The 17,778-nt window shown below is 40.8% G+C and overlaps 1 protein-coding gene across 3 annotated transcripts in view; it reads left to right on the plus strand.

The window, feature by feature from the left end:
• Window positions 1-17,778, plus strand: part of NCKAP5 (NCK associated protein 5) — a 375,692-nt gene that overhangs the window by 218,476 nt on the left and 139,438 nt on the right. For all 3 annotated transcript variants that reach the window (XM_030580665.1, XM_030580667.1, XM_030580666.1), the window contains one exon: window positions 14,901-14,969. In XM_030580665.1, coding sequence (XP_030436525.1) covers window positions 14,901-14,969 — 69 coding nt within the window. The remainder of the gene's footprint in view (window positions 1-14,900; window positions 14,970-17,778) is intronic.

A 17,778-nucleotide genomic window follows, 5' to 3' on the forward strand; every position in this document is an offset into this window, starting at 1 on the left:
CCATAGCATGGCAACCATGGAGCCCATTTTGCCTTGTCACTGTCACCGTATGTGTACTGGATGCTGCTGACAGACACGGTACTGCAGTGCTCCACAGCAGCATTCATTTGCCTTTGCAAGGTAGCAGAGACGGTTACCATCCCTATTGCACCGTCTGCAATTGTAAATTGGTGATGAGATGACGGTTATCAGTCGTTTTGTACCGTCTGCTGCTATCATGGGTGCTTCTGGCTGGCCTCGCTGAGGTCGGCCGGGGGCGCATGGACAAAAATGGGAATGACTGCCTTTTCTTTCAGGGGGGGTAGGGAAGGGTGTAAGTTGACGACATATACCCTGTAACACCGGGGAAAATGTTTTTGACCCTTCAGGTATTAGGAGCTCAGCCAAGAATGCAAATGCTTTTCAGAGACTGCGGGGACTGTGGGATAGCTAGAGTCCTCAGTACCCCCTCCTTCCCTCCATGACCATCCATTTGATTCTTTGGCTTTTCATTACACCTGTCACACAGCACTGTGGTGTGGCCGGTGTCTATCATAGCCTGGAGATTTTTTCAAATGCTTTGTCATTTCGTCTTCTGTAACGGAGCTCTGATAGAACAGATTTGTCTCCAGTATCTCCCGTACGGTCCATGCTGGAGCTCTTTTTGGATTTGGGACTGCATCGCCACCCATGCTGATCAGAGCTCCACACTGGGCAAACAGGAAATTAAATTCAAAAGTTCGCGGGGCTTTTTCTGTCTACCTGGCCAGTGCATCCGAGTTCAGATTGCTTTCCAGAGCAGTCACAATGGTGCACTGTGGGATACTGCCCGGAGGCCAATACCATCGATTTGCAGCCACACTAACCCTAATCCGACATGGCAATACCAATTTCAGTGCTACTTCCCTCGTCGGGGAGGAGTATAGAAATCAATTTAAAGAGCCCTTTATATCAATATAAAGGGCTTCGTTGTGTGGATGGGTGCGGGGTTAAATCGGTTTAACGCTGCTAAATTTGGTTTAAACGCATAGTGTAGACCAGGCCTTTTAGAACTACGTGCTGCCTTTGTTGGCACCTAGGGGCAGTCCACTATAGCTCAGTGGAGGCATATTGGCAGGGCAATGCATGAGGGTAACAACTTCCCCTGTTCTCTTGCTAGATTGTGAACAAATGGGCAACTTTCTTACTCCAGTCTTTCTCCAGCACTAAATCCACACAGTTTTTGAAAACTAAAGTTTAGGTTCATATACAAATAATGGACACATATGCAATTTAGCTTGTTTATTAGTTTGCATCTCATATCACATTCAGCTGCATGCCACTTGTCCACTCTGCTCTAAGATCCGGTAACTGGATGCTGTGGGAAGCAGTTAACTTTCTTTTATTAAACCAATTTTATTTCCTTACTTTTTTTAGTACACATCAAATACAGAGCTGTAACACTGTCGTATTGCTGTTGTTGACAAGGAAAGAGAGGAGAGCCCCATTTTGCCTTGTAGAGTAACATTCAACCTATGAAGAAAAAAGTATATGTGAAAACCAATGTTCCCTCTAGTTTTTTTCATCCATGTGCAGAATGAATTTTGTTATGTGAACCAATATTGAGGTATGTGCAGATAGGTGGCACCAGAAGAAACAAATAACCTAGATATAATATATATTTTTAGAAAGTTACCGTAGGGATCATTCCTCCAGTAAGAACAGGTTAGGCATTTTAGAACTCGCTACTCAAAGAATTAAATTTAAATAAGAGAGAAATAAAAATTATTAAATGCGTAGACCAGTCAAAAACCTAAAATAATAGCACTACGAAGGAATAAAATTACAGAGAATATAAGTGCATTGCAGGAAATATCGAGAAGAAACAACAACAATAATAAAAGTATGTGTTGGGAGGTGAGTGTGAAAGAACGTGTGTGAAACAGGGATACACTGTGTGTGTGTGTGAGAGAGAGAGACACATGCTGCCCCTTTAAGTATGCTGCCTCTTCAAGCATACTTCGGCACTCACCAGTTTGAAGCCTGTTTGTTCAGACACAGTAGTAGCTGCCAGCAAACTCCATCCCATTCCTGAGCTCCATTGTGTTCCCCCCTCCCCCCATGGAGATGGGGTACATGGACTTGGGGAGGTGGACACCCTGATATCAGAGCTGCCCTCCCCCCACTCTGAACAGCAAGAAGGAGGATCCCAGGAGCTGCTGGCCAGGGGCTCCAAGGTGGAGGGCAGGAGCCGTGCGGCAGTGGGGAGAGGGGCACCTAAAGTGCACGGCACTTGATAGACCGCTGGGCAGCCGCACATCTTAGAGAGAACTTAGAACATAAGAACAGCCGTACCGGGTCAAACCAAAGGTCCATCAAGTCCAGTATCCTTTCCTCTGACAGTGGCCAATGGCAGGTGCCCCAAGGGGAATGAACACACAGGTTATCTTCGGGTGATCCATGCCCTGTCACCCAATCCCCGTTTCTGGCAAACAGAGGCTAGAGACACCATTCCTGCCCTTGTGGATAATACCCATGGACCTATCTTCCATGAATCTATCTAGCTCCCTTTTGAACCCTGTTATAGTATTGGCCTTCACAACATCCTCTGCCAAGAGGTTCCAGAGGTTGGCAGTGTGTTGCATGAAAAAATACTTTGTTTGTTTTAAATCTGCTACCTATTAATTTCATTTGGTGGCCCCTTATTCTTGTATTATGAGAAGGAGTAACTAACACTTCCTTATTTACTTTCTCTATACCACTCATGATTTTATATCTATCATATCTCCCCTTAGTCACCTCTTTTCCAAGCTGAAAAGTCCCAATCTTGTTAATCTCTCCTCATACGGAAGCCATTCTATACCCCTAATCATTTTTGTTGCCCTTTTCTGAACCTTTTCCAGTTCCAATAGATCATTTTAGAGATAGGGCGACCGCATCTGCATGCAGTATTCATAGTGTGGGCAAACCATAGATTTATATAGAGGCAACATGATATTTTCTGTCTTATTTTCTATCCCTTTCTTCATGATTCCCATGTTTGCTTTTTTGACTGCCGCTGCACATTGAGTGGATGTGTTCAGAGAATTTAAGTGAAAACTGTTGGTTGCTTACTCTAGCATGCTTTATTTTGTATCATTGTATTTTGTAACATTTAAAAACTAGTAATGCTGACTATTAGCATGGAAGTTCAGAAAATGTGAGCATAACTGAGAGAAGCCCACCCATACTAAAGTCTAATAAGTTCTCTGATTATAGGTTGAGCTGCTAGCAATACTTACAACTCTTCCCATTATAAAATCCTATTTTCAGTTGTTTATAGTTTTGCCAAATTTTAAGACAATTTAGCTCAGAAGTTCCAGTGCCTCCATGCTTTGGAGCAGGGACTTGAAATATGGAAGGAAGGATGCACATTTTGCTGTTTGCATGTGGGCTAGAACAAATTTGGCCAAGTTATGAGCCATTGAAAAGTCACATATTCACACAGTAAAATCTATTGTTAGAGTTTGACAGCTAAATGCTCTGAAGATTCTGTTTGTACTGAGCATGCTCCATTCCATCACAGCTCCTGTATGTGACTGGACTGTAGAGGTGCCATCTACACATTGTGACTGATCATGCTGTGTCGCAGTATGTCATAACCAAGGTAAAATCTGGATTGATGAATAGCTGTGTCCCCTCACGTGTCTAACCTGGGGTGCCTTTTACACTGCTTCATGGTGAGAGCTACCATTCCTGGTCTTCTCACACACAGCATCCAGCATGTAGTATTATATTACTGTATTCATAGTTATATTGTATGAGTGCTGTAGCCAGCCACTCTTGACTTACACTAGAGAGCAACACCAAAAAAAACCTCCCAGTCCCAGACTTTCCCCAAAAATGTGTGTCTTGTACTGCCCAGCCCTCTCCTGGACAATACAAGCTAATATAAATCTGTCATTTTATTAATAGAAAATGATATGCACTCATCCTGTTATCCCAAATGGAGTTTCCAAAACACTTCAATGTCAACATACTGGTTTAGATAAAACAATAGAACAAGTTTAATAACTACAAAGGGATAGATATTAAGTGACTAAGTAATGAGACATAAAAGTCAGAATTGGTTATAAGATAAATAGAAGTAAAATGCATACTAGAGTGAATTCAAAGCAAGGTCTCTTTTACCATGGTTCAGCAGTCCTACTGGCTGAACTTCTTCCAGTCAGGATCCCTCATCCAGTTGAATGCTGCTTCCCTTGTTCTTCAGGCATTGTAGATGACATAAGTAGAGAGAAAGGGAGGAATGATTTGGGGCATCTACCCTCCCCTGTTACAGTTCTTTCCCTTCTTTGAGAAGCATTTCCAGTTGAGGTTCAGGAGACAAAAAGTCTATGTGGATGGGAACCCCAAACTATTTCTTTTCAAGATGTAGATTTTTTTCCCCCATGTCCCTTTTCCTGCCAATGAATAGCCACTTAAGCAGGTGATGGCGCATTTGTTCTGTTGACACTAGGCTGATGTGTCAGCTAGTCTTTCGTCTCTGAGGAACTGGTTTGGCCTCTCCCCAGACTTGGAATATGTCTTAGTAACACCATACAATGGAATCTTATAACTTTACGTTACACAATGTTGCCACATATGTTTTATCAGGACAACATTGACCAGCAAGTTGAGTTTTCAAATGATACCTCACAAGCCATACTTGTACAAAAATTATTATACTAGTGTGTAAGGGGTGAATACAGGGGTACAGACTGTTACACCCAGAGATGTAAAGGCAGAGCAGAACTTTCCCAAGGGCCATTGTGGCACCAAGCAAATGAAGGGAAAGCCAGGAGACTGTCTCTGCTGTCATCTCAATGTTCCTGTTGCTGGCACCCAGAGAGTGTGGTAGGGAAGGAGGAAGTAACCGGACTTGAATGCAGAGAGGGATGATTGAGCCAGGGGTGGGAGTGGAGGATCAGCCCATAGGAGAGGGGGTTGATATAGGCAGAAAGGTTGTGGTAAGGAGCTAATGGGGGGCAGAGGCAGGCAGTGGGGAGTCAGTAGATGTAGGACTGAGCCCAGACGAGCTGTGGGGGAAAGGGTAAGAGACAGTAAAAGAATGTTAAGTTTGCACAGTCAAGCACTCAAAAGTAAGGAAATACCAGTGTTAATATTGTCTTTTCAACCTCAATTTGATCTCCTTGTGCATATGTATTATAGTAGTATTTAATTACATGGACGCATACTGTTGTTTCTGCTGGACTCCTGCTTCATTCAAGTCAGAATGAACAGTGCTTATGCAATGAATCAAGGCCGTGTCGTGAATTAAGCTGCTAAATGTAGGACCCCTTCCTCATTTGTTGCAGAAGTTGGAAGCTGCATGGTGAATGAGGCTGGACAGAAGGACAAGAAAGAATTGTATTGGTTGAATGACACTCTGGAGATGCAGTTATAGTATAACTCCTACTGTTGAAGCAGTTATATCAATATAAAAGGAAACATGGAACCAGCAAAAGTTATACCAGTATAAACAGTTTTATAGTGATGTAACTACATCTACATTAGGGCTTTTACTAGAATAGTTTTATCATTACAAATATCACACCCCTAACCAGCATAACTATGCCAGTCGGGGCAGCTCCAGGCACCAGCACGCCAAGTGCGTGCTTGGAGTGACAAGCCACGAGGGGTGCTCTGCCGGTCGCTGCGAGGGTGGCAGGCAGGCTGCCTTCGGCGGCATGCCTACAGAGGGTCCACTTGTCCCACGGCTTCGGCGGACCTCCCGCATGCTGCCGCCGAATTCGCAGGACCGGGGAAACAAGCCGCCGAAGGCAGCCTGCCTGCCGTGCTTGGGGCAGCAAAATACCTAGAGCCAATAAAACTTTTATATAATTACTTACTTTCAAAAGGTACATTGTCACTGTCTTGTCAAGACATGCAGAAAAAGATGAAGGTAAACAGTTTACCAGGGTCAAAGACATGGAGGTGGCTGTCTCCTTCTAGAGCAGTAGCTTAGAAAAAATCCCAAAGGACATAAGGGGTTCAGGAACCATTACTTCCATCTACACAGTCTACAAACTTCTTCCTCCGTTCAAACCAGCCTTTCTGGATAGCTATAAATGGTGGAATCTATACAACTCTGAGCACAAAATGTATGAAATCATAGATTAAAAACATGAAAAAAATTGCTGAGTGAATTTGAAGTACTTGGGCAGCTCTTAATGTACTTTACAGGGTATGACAAATGAGTGTTTGTGTAAATCAATAAACCTTTCTATAAAGGGACTACTGGTTTAGTATGAATAACAAGGAATTGCACAGAGTAACCAGTGTTCTAGCATTCTGTCAGTGTTTTTAAAGTTCACTGTCATAACTCTGTTCCCCTTGACCTTTATCAATGATACCTTCAAAGAATTTTGACTTACTAACTTGACATATGACCTTTAAACCCTCATTTCCTTTCCCCTCAGTGCCAAATACATCTGCTATCCTGCTCTCCATATCCCTTTGTTTCATATCTTGACTCTGCAATAATTGGTTCTTGAAAGAAAATCAGTCTTTTAGGGGCAAATTCAGTAGTTTTTTTTTCTTCCATCGTATTTGTGAAAGTGTTGAAGACTTTCTCCAATCGGTATACTGTGTCACACTTTTCTTCTGCAGATCTCAAAGTACTTATCATGAACTAATTCATCTTTCATAAGACCCTTGCCGAGGTGGGGGTGGGAAATATTTTTATCCCAGCTCTGACATTCTGAAAATATTTGTAGCTTTGCTGGAGATATAATCTGCCTTTCCACCCTGAAAAGTAGATCAAACTAAGAAACGAATAAGTCTCTAGTAATGACTGTATCTTGGTGATGGTGTCAATGCCAGAAAACCCCTATTTTATACAAAGTAATCTTAAGTTTTCACTTTCTAATTGATTTTCCATAAATTCAGTCATATGGTTTAGAACAAAGTTGTCTCTAATTAGGGCAGCTGAATGCTGCTTAGCATTATCCAGTTACTGATTTAAAATATTATATTTCCCACTAACCGTTTGGAGAGTCTATTCTACAGTAGAAATCTTTTATTCCAATTTGAAGATATGAAGCACATAAGCCTCTATCTTGGCATCAGCAGGATCTTATAGTGCCTTAATAGCATGCGAAGCAGTATGTAATGACTCATCTAATGGCAAGCTTTCTGTTGCAACATGTCTCTGACTGAATGATACTATATGGTGAGGGCTGAGACCCTAGCAGAGAAATGCTTACCCACAATCTGAGCTGCTGAAACACTAGTGACAGACCATACATATCCCTGCTCCCTGGGACTGTTTACCATGATTAGACTGCTTTGGCTTTTAGGTTGTTTTGTTTAGTTGTTTATGTTCCTGTGTGTAATGAGAGGTAAGAAAACATAGAAGAAAAAATATGTGCACAGATCCATTAGAATAAAAGTACAACTGTATCTAAAACCAGAATGACCGCAGAAACCAGACAATTGGTACTTAAGAAAGTGCCGTCATCAATAATCTTCCAGCTTTCTTCCTTTTGATTTATGGACTCATCTCCTAGGTTATGTCAGGTGAGGAACTTCTATTTCTCTATTATGCCTCTGAGGGTTAGTAAACATGACTTAGTTTTCATTCTATAGAGGTCATCAGCTTGCTATAGCAACTTAGCTTGGTATACATACAGCTTGGAGTTTACTGTCCCACTTTGCACCCCCCACAAAAAAATGCGTATTAGAGGCACAGTATACAGAGTTTCTCAGAGTACCTTTTCAAATAATTATAAGGAGTGATGCTGCTTAATTCCATGCGAATCCCACAAGCCTTTCCCAATCAGAAGATGTCTGGAATCTGAATTCTTGGGGGTAGAGGAAGCAAGGATCATTAGGTTTCCCAGCACCATGAAGTAAAATGTCTGGGTGATAAGAGTGATGAAAGACTTCCACAATTCTCTACCATTCTGTTCTTCCAAAGAGAAAAAGCACACTGGCTTGAAAGAAAAGTGTTGGGTTTTTTTAAGACTACAAACTCTATTCCCAAGTTTATATATATGTAAATATTATGGAGATGATTGTGGTTTACTGTAAGTGTTCTGTTGCAATATGGGGTGACATACTGTATAAATATAGATCTGTCAACCTTATAGGGATTGGCACCAAGGTCCTAAATGAAGTCTGTGAAGTGTTCCCTTCCTTGCTCAATTCATTTTTTATCATTTTAATAAAAAAACGTAAATTCACATTACAAAAATACCAAATGGGCCTGATTTGCTCAGCAATCAAGAGGCAAGCTCGCATAGACTGGATTACATCTTTTCTGTACACGTTCAAAGCCACTGGTGTGAAAAAGTTTGTATTATACAGATATTTCCACTGGGGCAGGCAAAGAGGAAAAATGTACTATTTATTATTAATGCTTCACGCTCAGATTTCCTAATTTTGGCAGTGTATTCATCAAGGAATAGCTTCCTGAAGTCATATATTAGGCAACAAAACATAAGCAGTTTTAGATTCAGCTTCCATTTTATTACTACATCACAGCAGTCAAAATAAGACAGACTGAAAGAAATGTAGGGCTCAGTTTTGATATTTTGTAGTTGTGTGTTTATTATATGACTATATATTGTTAGCAGATCTTTTAGGCATCTGGACATGGGAGCAATCTGTATCATATTTTTTTTCAAGCTTACTATTTTAGGGCTAGATTGTAAAATACCTATTCATGCTGGTGAGTACTGACTCAAAAATAAAACTATAATTGCAAATTCACATAAACAGATTCAACACTGCTCAGTACATTCAAATATATCCTATCTATCCTCTCCCTGAAATCAAATGGGCCCAAAACCTTCAGAAGTATTTGTAGGGGGACAACCAAAAGTTCAGTTACAAGTTAGATCTTTTAGGTTGTTTGTATTTTCTCTGTGGTTAGCATCTGCCAACATTTTGAACATTTACCTGAGGAAGTGGTGTGTCCACAGTAATGTCTGAATTGGATATGCCCTCAGATGATGCTGATGGTTCAATGCAGCTGTTTTCTGGTATAATGTTATTGCTTCAGGTTGGGGCACCAGTGTCTGAACAATTGATGGATCCCCAAGTTTTACTTCTTTTCTCAGTCATGGAGTCACCCCCAAATCTTGTAGTGGGTCAGTGTGGCAGTGCCAAAACACATTGGGTGCCACTTGTACTCTGTAGGACAAAGTACTCATTTGTGTGCTAACAGTTGCTACAATCCATGTACTGGTCTCTGATAATCATGGACCCACCCTGCTTGATCCATTTGTAGCTTACAAGCTTAACTTATTTGACTATTTCTGACTTCTCAGCCTACATCTTTAATAAGTCCAAGCATAACTTGAGATTTCAGTCCAGAAACAGAATTTAAGACGTTTGGTTCATCATGGCATGTTGTGCATTTTGATATGCTAGTAAGAAGCATGCCAACTTCAGCTGTAATGACCCCTTCTCATCTTTTATGGATCACAGAGCTTGTATAGAAGTTTATACAAGTCTTTCAATCAAGCCATTTGTGGCTCGATGGCATGGTGCTGAGGTAACATGTCTAACACCATTTTTCTTCGTGAATGACTGAAACTCTTCTCAATTTAACTGAAGGCTGTTGTCACTCACAACTTATTCCTGAGTCTAGTTCTTGCAAACAAAATTCAAAGATTTTTCTACCACCTGTGCAGCTGTGGTGGTTTTCATGCAAAAAATATGCAACCATTTGGAATGGGCATCCACCACTACTAGACATATTATTCCCCAAAATGGTCCTGCAAAATCAATATGCAGACACTGCCACGGTGCGGAGGGCCATTATGAGGGGTATAATGGGTGCTGGTTTAGGCATTCTGGTACCGGTTGGCATCATAAATATTCCTTAGTAAGTGGCTCTATTTGTTAGTCAATGCCTGGTCACCATAGAAAACGTTCTGGCAAATGCCTTCATTTTTACTCCTCCTAGGTGACTTACCTGGAACTTTTCTAAGACTGTTATATGCAGTTTGCTAGGTATAATAACATGAATTCCTGGATGTATCATAAATTCAACTTTGCCAGTGTAAATGGGTGCCAAATTAGGGCTCTCAGTATGTTTCCAGCCCTTCAGAGTGGCTTCAAAAACCTAAGCTAGTGTGGGATCCCTCTTGGTTTCCTGCTCGAATAAACTACAAGTCACTGGGCACTCAATGTGTAACAAGTTTACAAATTTTGTTTTTGTTACTGGTTGCCCTTCAACTAGCATGGGCCGATGGGGGAGCCTGTCTGGGTTCGCATGAGCATCTGTTCTTTTGAATTCAATGCTATAGATATAACCTGCTAAGAAGAGGGCCAAGCATTGCACTCATGCCGCAGTTGTCACGGGAACTCCCTTCCTCAAATGAAAGATTGATACTAGGTCTTCGTGCTCTATGAAAAGTGTGAATTTCCTCCCATATAAATATGGGTTGAATTTCTTTGCACCCAATACCAGACTTAAAGCCTCTTTGTCTATTTGTGCATAGTTACATTCTGGCACTGAGAGACTGGAAGCAAGTGCTATGGATCTCTCACTGCCATCTCTCCTGGTGTGCAATATAACCATCCCAATTCCATGTAAAGAAGCGTCACATGCTAACTTGACAGGCAGCAGTGGGTTAAAGTGCATTAGCCCACAAAACAAATGACCAATTGTTTTGCTTCCAGGAAAGCTTTTTGACACTCACATGACTATACTGACTTTTGACCAGTCTGTAGCAAGCAGTTCAGCAGATGCATACAGTTGCTCAGTGTGGTGCAAATAGGCTATAGTAGTTAAAAAATCCTATAAATGATCTAAATTATGACACATTCTTTGGCAGCGGAGCTTTCAGCACTGTTTTAATCTTCTTCTGAGATTTATGTGGGCCTTATGTATCAGTAACGTGCACACAATAAGCTACGGAGTCCTTGAATAGTTCACATTTTATGCAATTGGCTTGTAACCCATGTTCTTTTAGACACTTTAATTTAATCCTCTTCAGGGATTCCAGATCTTCCTTGTCGCTTCTACTGGTCACAGTCATGTCGTCCAGATACCACTGTGTTCTCGGAATACCTCGCAAAACTTGGTCCATTGCCATTTAGCAGTAGCTGAAGCAATACTACATACTAACCTGCCGTCCTGGTAGAGAGTCTTTTGTGTGTTGTTTGTGAGGTTTGCCTTAGACTCGTCCTGAACTTCCATGTGTAGGTATTTTCAATACAGTGTTTATGGTGACCTTAAAATATCCACAAACACTAACTGCATCGCATTTTTTTTACAACTGGAATGATAGGAGTTCCCCACTTGCTCCAGACCACTTTTGAAAGTATGCCCTCTCTTTCCAAACGTTCCAATTCAGCATCTACCTTTGAGTGAATACTGTAAGGTACAGGTTGAGTTTTGTGAAACTTGGGTTGTGCTTTCTCGGCTAGGATTATTGTAGCCTTCATGTGTTTTAGAGTTCCTGTGCCCTCCTTGATTATTCCCAATGCTCGACATAGTATCCCTTCCAGCTTCTGTTCACCTGTTTTAGTGGGGTATACTGAAAGTGACTTTATAGATCTTTATAGATTTCCAATCCAGAAGAACATATTCATAAACGATCTGAAAAAAGGGGTAAACAGGGAGGTGGCAAAATTTGCAGATGATACAAAACTACTCAAGATAGGTAAGTCCTGGAAGACTATGAAGAGCTACAAAAGGATCTCTCAAAACTGAGTGACTGGGCAACAAAATGGCAGATGAAATTTAATGTTGATAAATACAAAGTAATGCACACTGGAAAGCATAATCCTAACGATACATACACAATGATGGGGTCTAAATTAGCTGTTCCCACTCAAGAAAGAGATCTTGGTGTCATTGTGGATAATTCTCTGAAATCATCCACTCAATGTGCAGCAGCAGTCAAAAAAGCGAACAGAATGATAGAAATAATTAAGAAATGGATAGATAATAAGACAGAGAAAACATCATATTGCCTCTGTATAAAGCCATGGTACGCCCATACCTTGAATACTGCATGCAGATGTGGTCGTCCCATCTCAAAAAAGATATATTGGAATTGGAAAAGTTTCAGAAAAGGGAAACAAAAATGATTAGGAGTATAGAATGGCTTCCGTATGAGGAGAGATTAATAAGACTGGGACTTTTCAGCTTGGAAAAGAGATGACTAAGGGGGGATATGATAGAGGTTTATAAAATCATGAGTGGTATAGAGAAAGTAAATAAGGAAGTGTTGGTTGCTCCTTCTCATAATACAAGAACAAGGGACCACCAAATGAAATTAATAGGCAGCAGGTTTAAAACAAACATAAGAAAGTATTTTCTCAAGCAACGCACTGCCAACCTCTGGAACTCCTTGCCAGAGAATGTTATGAAGGCCAATACTGTAACAGAGTTCAAAAGGGAGCTAGATAGATTCATGGAAGATAGGTCCATCAATGGGTATTATCCAGGATGGGCAGGAATGGCGTCCCTAGCCTCTGTTTGCCAGAAGCTGGAGTTGGGTAATAGGGCATGGATCACTTGATGATAACTTGTGTTCATTCCCTTTGGGCACCTGCCATTGGCCACTGTAAGAGGACAGAATACCGAGCTTGATGGACCTTTGGTCTGACCCAGTATGGCCCTTCTTATGTTCTTAACCATTCATGGCCCCACAGGGCTTGGCCCCCATTCTCAATGATATGGGAGTCTAATAAACATTGCTTATTGTTATACTCTACATTCACTTGCTTTACTCCAGTTGGTACTATCTTTTTTCCCGTATATGTTTTAATAACATCAGTGTTTCCCTCAGTTGGTTATTTTTAAAGTTTTCATGTATTCCATACATGGGACTATGGAGCCAGTGTCCAATTCCATTTCAAGCATTTTTCCCACCACCCAGGGTGTCAACTCAATTGCTGACTTGTAATTTTTTCTCACACTATATCCACTACTGGCTACTCCACTCTGTCAGTCTGTGTCACGACTGCTTCTATCTAGTGTGTACGTTGACATTCCTTTTTCTATATTCCAATTTGGTCTCTTCCTTATTTCTTACAGTGTGACAAGTGTTTGGATATTACCTTTTCTATTACAGTTTCTGCAGTGTGCATCTTTAAATAAGCAATCACAAGGAGCATGGAACACTTTTCCAAACTGATAACAAGTGTCTGTTTCCTGAGTGGACTGGCACTTTCCTTGGGTTTCAGATGGTTTGTGTGTTCCTAATTCTGTTTTAGCTCTGGTATGCATGTATGATGTCCTCTTGGATATTTGAGCATCCAGCTCCCAAACTCTTACTGTTGCTTTTGTTATTCCGACTTCTGCTTCCACCTTTGCTTCTGCTTTGAATTTACAACTTTACCTTTTGCTGCATCATGTTCCACCATTTTGCTGGGACACTTAGAAACTCCCTTGTAACCAAATGTTGAATCTATGGGTGTGCTTTATGGTGCAGTTATAATGCAGAGAAATTCATAACATTTGCTGATGTCTCTGGAGTGTATTGCTGACTTTATAAAACTGTTTGCTTAGAAATGTAAGTGATCTCCATATGTTGCTCTCTTTTCTCACCCTTTGGCTTTTCTCTAGGAAGCTTAAATATTGGCTGTTATGGGCATTTCCCTTTCTCCTCCCAACACATTATTTTTAGGTTAATATTGAATTTGAAATAAAGGTCAGTGAACTAACTAATTGCAGTTTTGCTCAGGTTTCTTTATTTTTTATTTTTTTATTTTTTTTCTATAAAGAGATAACTGTTGCTCTTGCTAGGCAAAATATTCCCATAAGATGTGTTTGATGACATCAATAAACTTTTTGGTCTGGAATTGCAAACATTAGCCATGCATGTGACCATTGTCTCTTAACCACAATTATTTTTTGGAACCTCATTTATTAAGCTTTAATGGATTATCAGTTTAGTAAAAGGGAGGTGAGTAATATAAACTTTTTAATGGTTGTAATTCTCTGAATGTATTGATTGTGATGTTTTGGTTGCATGATGTGAAGGATATGAGTAGGGACCAGGGACAACATATAGATTCCCAAGGCCAGCTTTAATTTGCACATTTTTATATTTTGTTTTATTTTTCAGTCTTTGAGAGGAATATAGTTGAACCTTGCTCTTATTTGAAACTCATGTATATGTTTCTGTTATATTTTGGGGAATTTCTGCGACACAGGAGCTTCCCAAGATAAAGGCAAAATTATATAGAAGAGTATCGTGATTTAATGCAATTTAAATTTTAATACCAGCTTGTGCTATTTTTTTCATGTGCTTTACAGAAAAATCTCAGAAGAGTGGATAATTAAGGACAGATTAAAGCCATTAGTATATAGGAAACTTTTAATTTTTAAACTGACATTTGTTAGAATGAAATTTACTGTTTGACTTTAAGATTTTATTTAGATGTTGTAAAATATAATTCCTTTTCACTCTTGAAATGATGGACTTTGGCATGTGTTTTTAATGTGGTGGATTAAGAAAATTGCTTTTTATGATTAGAGATGTAATTTACCCATCAATTATTATCTGGCCACTATATCCGCAATTACTCAATTTCAGTGCCCTGGAATGGCTTATTGTGGCTTTTAGCTTGGGTTAGATTCTGTTTCCACCAAATACCTTCTCCAGGCAGATTGGGTGTCAGTTTCAATGTATAGTACCAGAAACAAAAATTGACGTGCAAACTATCATTTGCAGCGTTTTACTAAAGACTATCTTTGCATCTGACAAGACTAGCTCACAGATGTACTTAAAATGTCAATACTTGTATTTCTCTAAATTGTAATGTATTTTTTGGATAACTTCATAAAACAGTTTTATTTATAAGAGTAACTTAAAGCAAATATGTTTTGTGTATTTTTAAGAGATTATTTTGGATCCTGAGGAGGAACATGCAGTAAATTCATTGAATAAGTTGTCATGTAGCACAAAATATCTAGTGATTCATTTGCATTATATTTTTGCTTCTTACTGCAGGCAGAGAATTCAGCATTGGCTCTGGAAAATGAAAATCAAAGAGAACAGTATGAAAGGTGCCTTGATGAGGTAATGTAGATTTAAGAAAGATTTTATGACTGAGTTTCTCTGATTGTAATGAACAACAAGCAGGTAGTTTCCCCAAGCCTGCCTTTGCAGTAGGTTCCCAGCCCTAGAGGCTCTGTTAACTTTCTCTCCTCTAACACACACACACACACACACACACACACACACACACACACACCCCTCAGCTCACATGCCTAGTTTAGGAGCCCTCAGCTCACATGCTTAGTTTAGCATCTGCTCAGGCCTCCCTATGCAGCCCATTGCCTTGGGTGATGGTTTCTGTTGTTTTCACCTATTTCATTATCTACAGGGACTTAACTACTCCTTCCATTTAGCCTGAAAGAAGGGTGCTTAGCACCAGACCCAGCTTAACCAATGTGCACTCTGTGACCTTGCACAGGGCCCCCTCTCAGGGGGGTGGGAGGGAATGGAGAGAAGGGCTGGCGACCACTGGGGATTGGGGGGAAGCCACGAGTAACTGGCCTGTCAGAGTGTTTTATTTTGCCCACTACATTAATCCTCATGCTGAAAGGGAGGAGTCCCTCCCCAAATTCCTGATCTCACTGCAGTGCTGTGATCTGCTGCCGCTGTGAGAGTGCTGTGTTGCTCCTGTAGTGGATGGCACTGGCCAGCTGCGCTGGGATCTTTTTGGAAGCAAAGCATGCTCAGGCCATTGTGGCTGCCTAACTCGTGTAAGAGCTGGTGTTACTGGTTGTTGCCCTATGGAAGGATATATAGCCTCTTTAAAACAAACACAAACAAACAAATAAAATATGGCCTACCAAAAGGTATTAATGGATTTTGTGGCTGTCTGCACCCACCATCATATGCTCTGTCTAGTTTGACTTTAACCAGATCTGTGATTGTCTGTCTATAACTCAGATAGACAGAAGCCGTTACACTTTGCATCATAGCAACACATAGCAGCCTGTGCATTTAAAAAAGCAAACCACTACCCTACACACACAATTATCCCCTTGGAGAAAGGACGAGAGAGAGAACAAATTAAATATGACAGATACTAGTCACATCCCATAATGAATTGGTGGAAGGTCCTCAGATATTATGGTGGTGTAAGAACCTAATTCGGATAGAATATAAGAATTTAATAAATTTAATATGAAATTGTGAAGCTTTGTTTTTTATTATCTTCTTGTCTTGGATATGATGTGGCTACAGAAGACATTTCAGTACTGGGTTAAGTGAGACAGTTACCCATCAATAAGAAAATAAAAGGGGTCCACATATTTAGACTAAGCGTTTTGGGACAGGAGCCTCTTTTTGGTGTGTATTTGTACGGTGCCTAGCGCAAAGGGGTCCTAGTCCATGTTGTGGCTCCTACGTGCTACTGCAATACAAATAATAGTAATTTTAAAACTGTGCTCCAGATTTTATTTTCTCAGTGCTTAAATCAGGTAATTCAGGTCTCCCACTGGCATATCTGTCCCTTCCCACTCTGAACGCTTTCCTGGAGGCAGTGTTTCTTGTCTGTAAGTGACAAGGGCTGCTGCTCCAATACATCTGTTAGTCTGTAAGGCGCCACAGGACTCTTTGTTGCTTTGTACATTTTCTTGTATCTTGCCTCTTGTCTTTTCTGTGTTCCCTTCTTTTTTTTCTTATGCCTCTGTTATTTTTAATCTCCTCTATTCTTCTTTGCCTCACCTGTTACCCACTCTATTTCTCATCTCTTTCCCCACCTCCAATCCTTTGACCTCACTCTTCCTAGTGATATTGTAACCTGCCTTATCTCAGCCAAGATAGGCCTGGACCTATGTGAGCAATGATGCACATAAATTGGTTTCAGCAGCCATGACAACCTCACCACAAACCCGAAGACAAGCCCTGTGAGTTCCAACTATGACAGCCACATGGGCATCTAACACTGAGTGGGCTCACGCAGGAATGGCGCTCATAGGAAGGGTTCACAAAATAAACAGGGACCTTTTCTTCTACTCTGCTGAGATAATCTCAGTGAATTCAGTGAAGAAACAATAAACAGAATTAATGATCTGACATAAACACAGTTAAGAAATAATCCATTAATGCCCATGGGACCCTGTGGCTCCAATTGCCTTGGATCCCAAGGACTCCTCTGGAGCAAGCATACCCTGATACAAAGTTATTCCTAACCAGGGATTTTCAGCAGAGCTGGTCAAAAAATAAAAACATTTTTAAAAATTATGAAAAATTATCCATTTTTTGGTTGGAAAATGTCTGTTTTTTATTACTCTAGGCCCAAGGCACAAGCTCCCTTCTCACACGCAAGAGCTCCTTCCTTGGTCCTTTTCTTGTTTGGGCTAGGAGCTTCCTCTGCAGTCCTCAGGACCAGAGATCAGCTGCCTCATTTTCTTTCCTTCCAGGATGTCTCGCATGTTCACTTCTGCCACCCAAATGACCTAGTTGGCTGAGGGGAAGGGACTCAGTTGTCCCTCAAAACAGCAGGCTCTGATCAGACCTAGAGTTGCAGTAGATCAGCCCTCTGAAAGAGAATTTCAGGGTCCATTACAATAATTATTTTTAATTTCCTACCATGATCTGAATCATGATCTTTGGACCCCAGAAAAAACTTGGGCGTCCCATCCTTGTCAGACTGCAGAGGAAGCCATACATGGGACAGCATCAGCTAGAGATGATGCATATTATGCATGGTCATGTCATGTTCTGATCTCTGTTGGTTAAGGGGAATGCTATGAACCAAGGGTGTATTTCATCCTCTTCATGTCTTGCACATTCAAAAGCTGGATTCAAGGCAGTTCATAAATCCTGGGGCCCTATGTTCCTGTGACGTCGCCCTGCCCCTAGTTGGGGTAGT

Source organism: Gopherus evgoodei, chromosome 11 (genome assembly GCF_007399415.2).
Source record: "Gopherus evgoodei ecotype Sinaloan lineage chromosome 11, rGopEvg1_v1.p, whole genome shotgun sequence".
NCBI classification, from domain to species: Eukaryota; Metazoa; Chordata; order Testudines; family Testudinidae; genus Gopherus; species Gopherus evgoodei.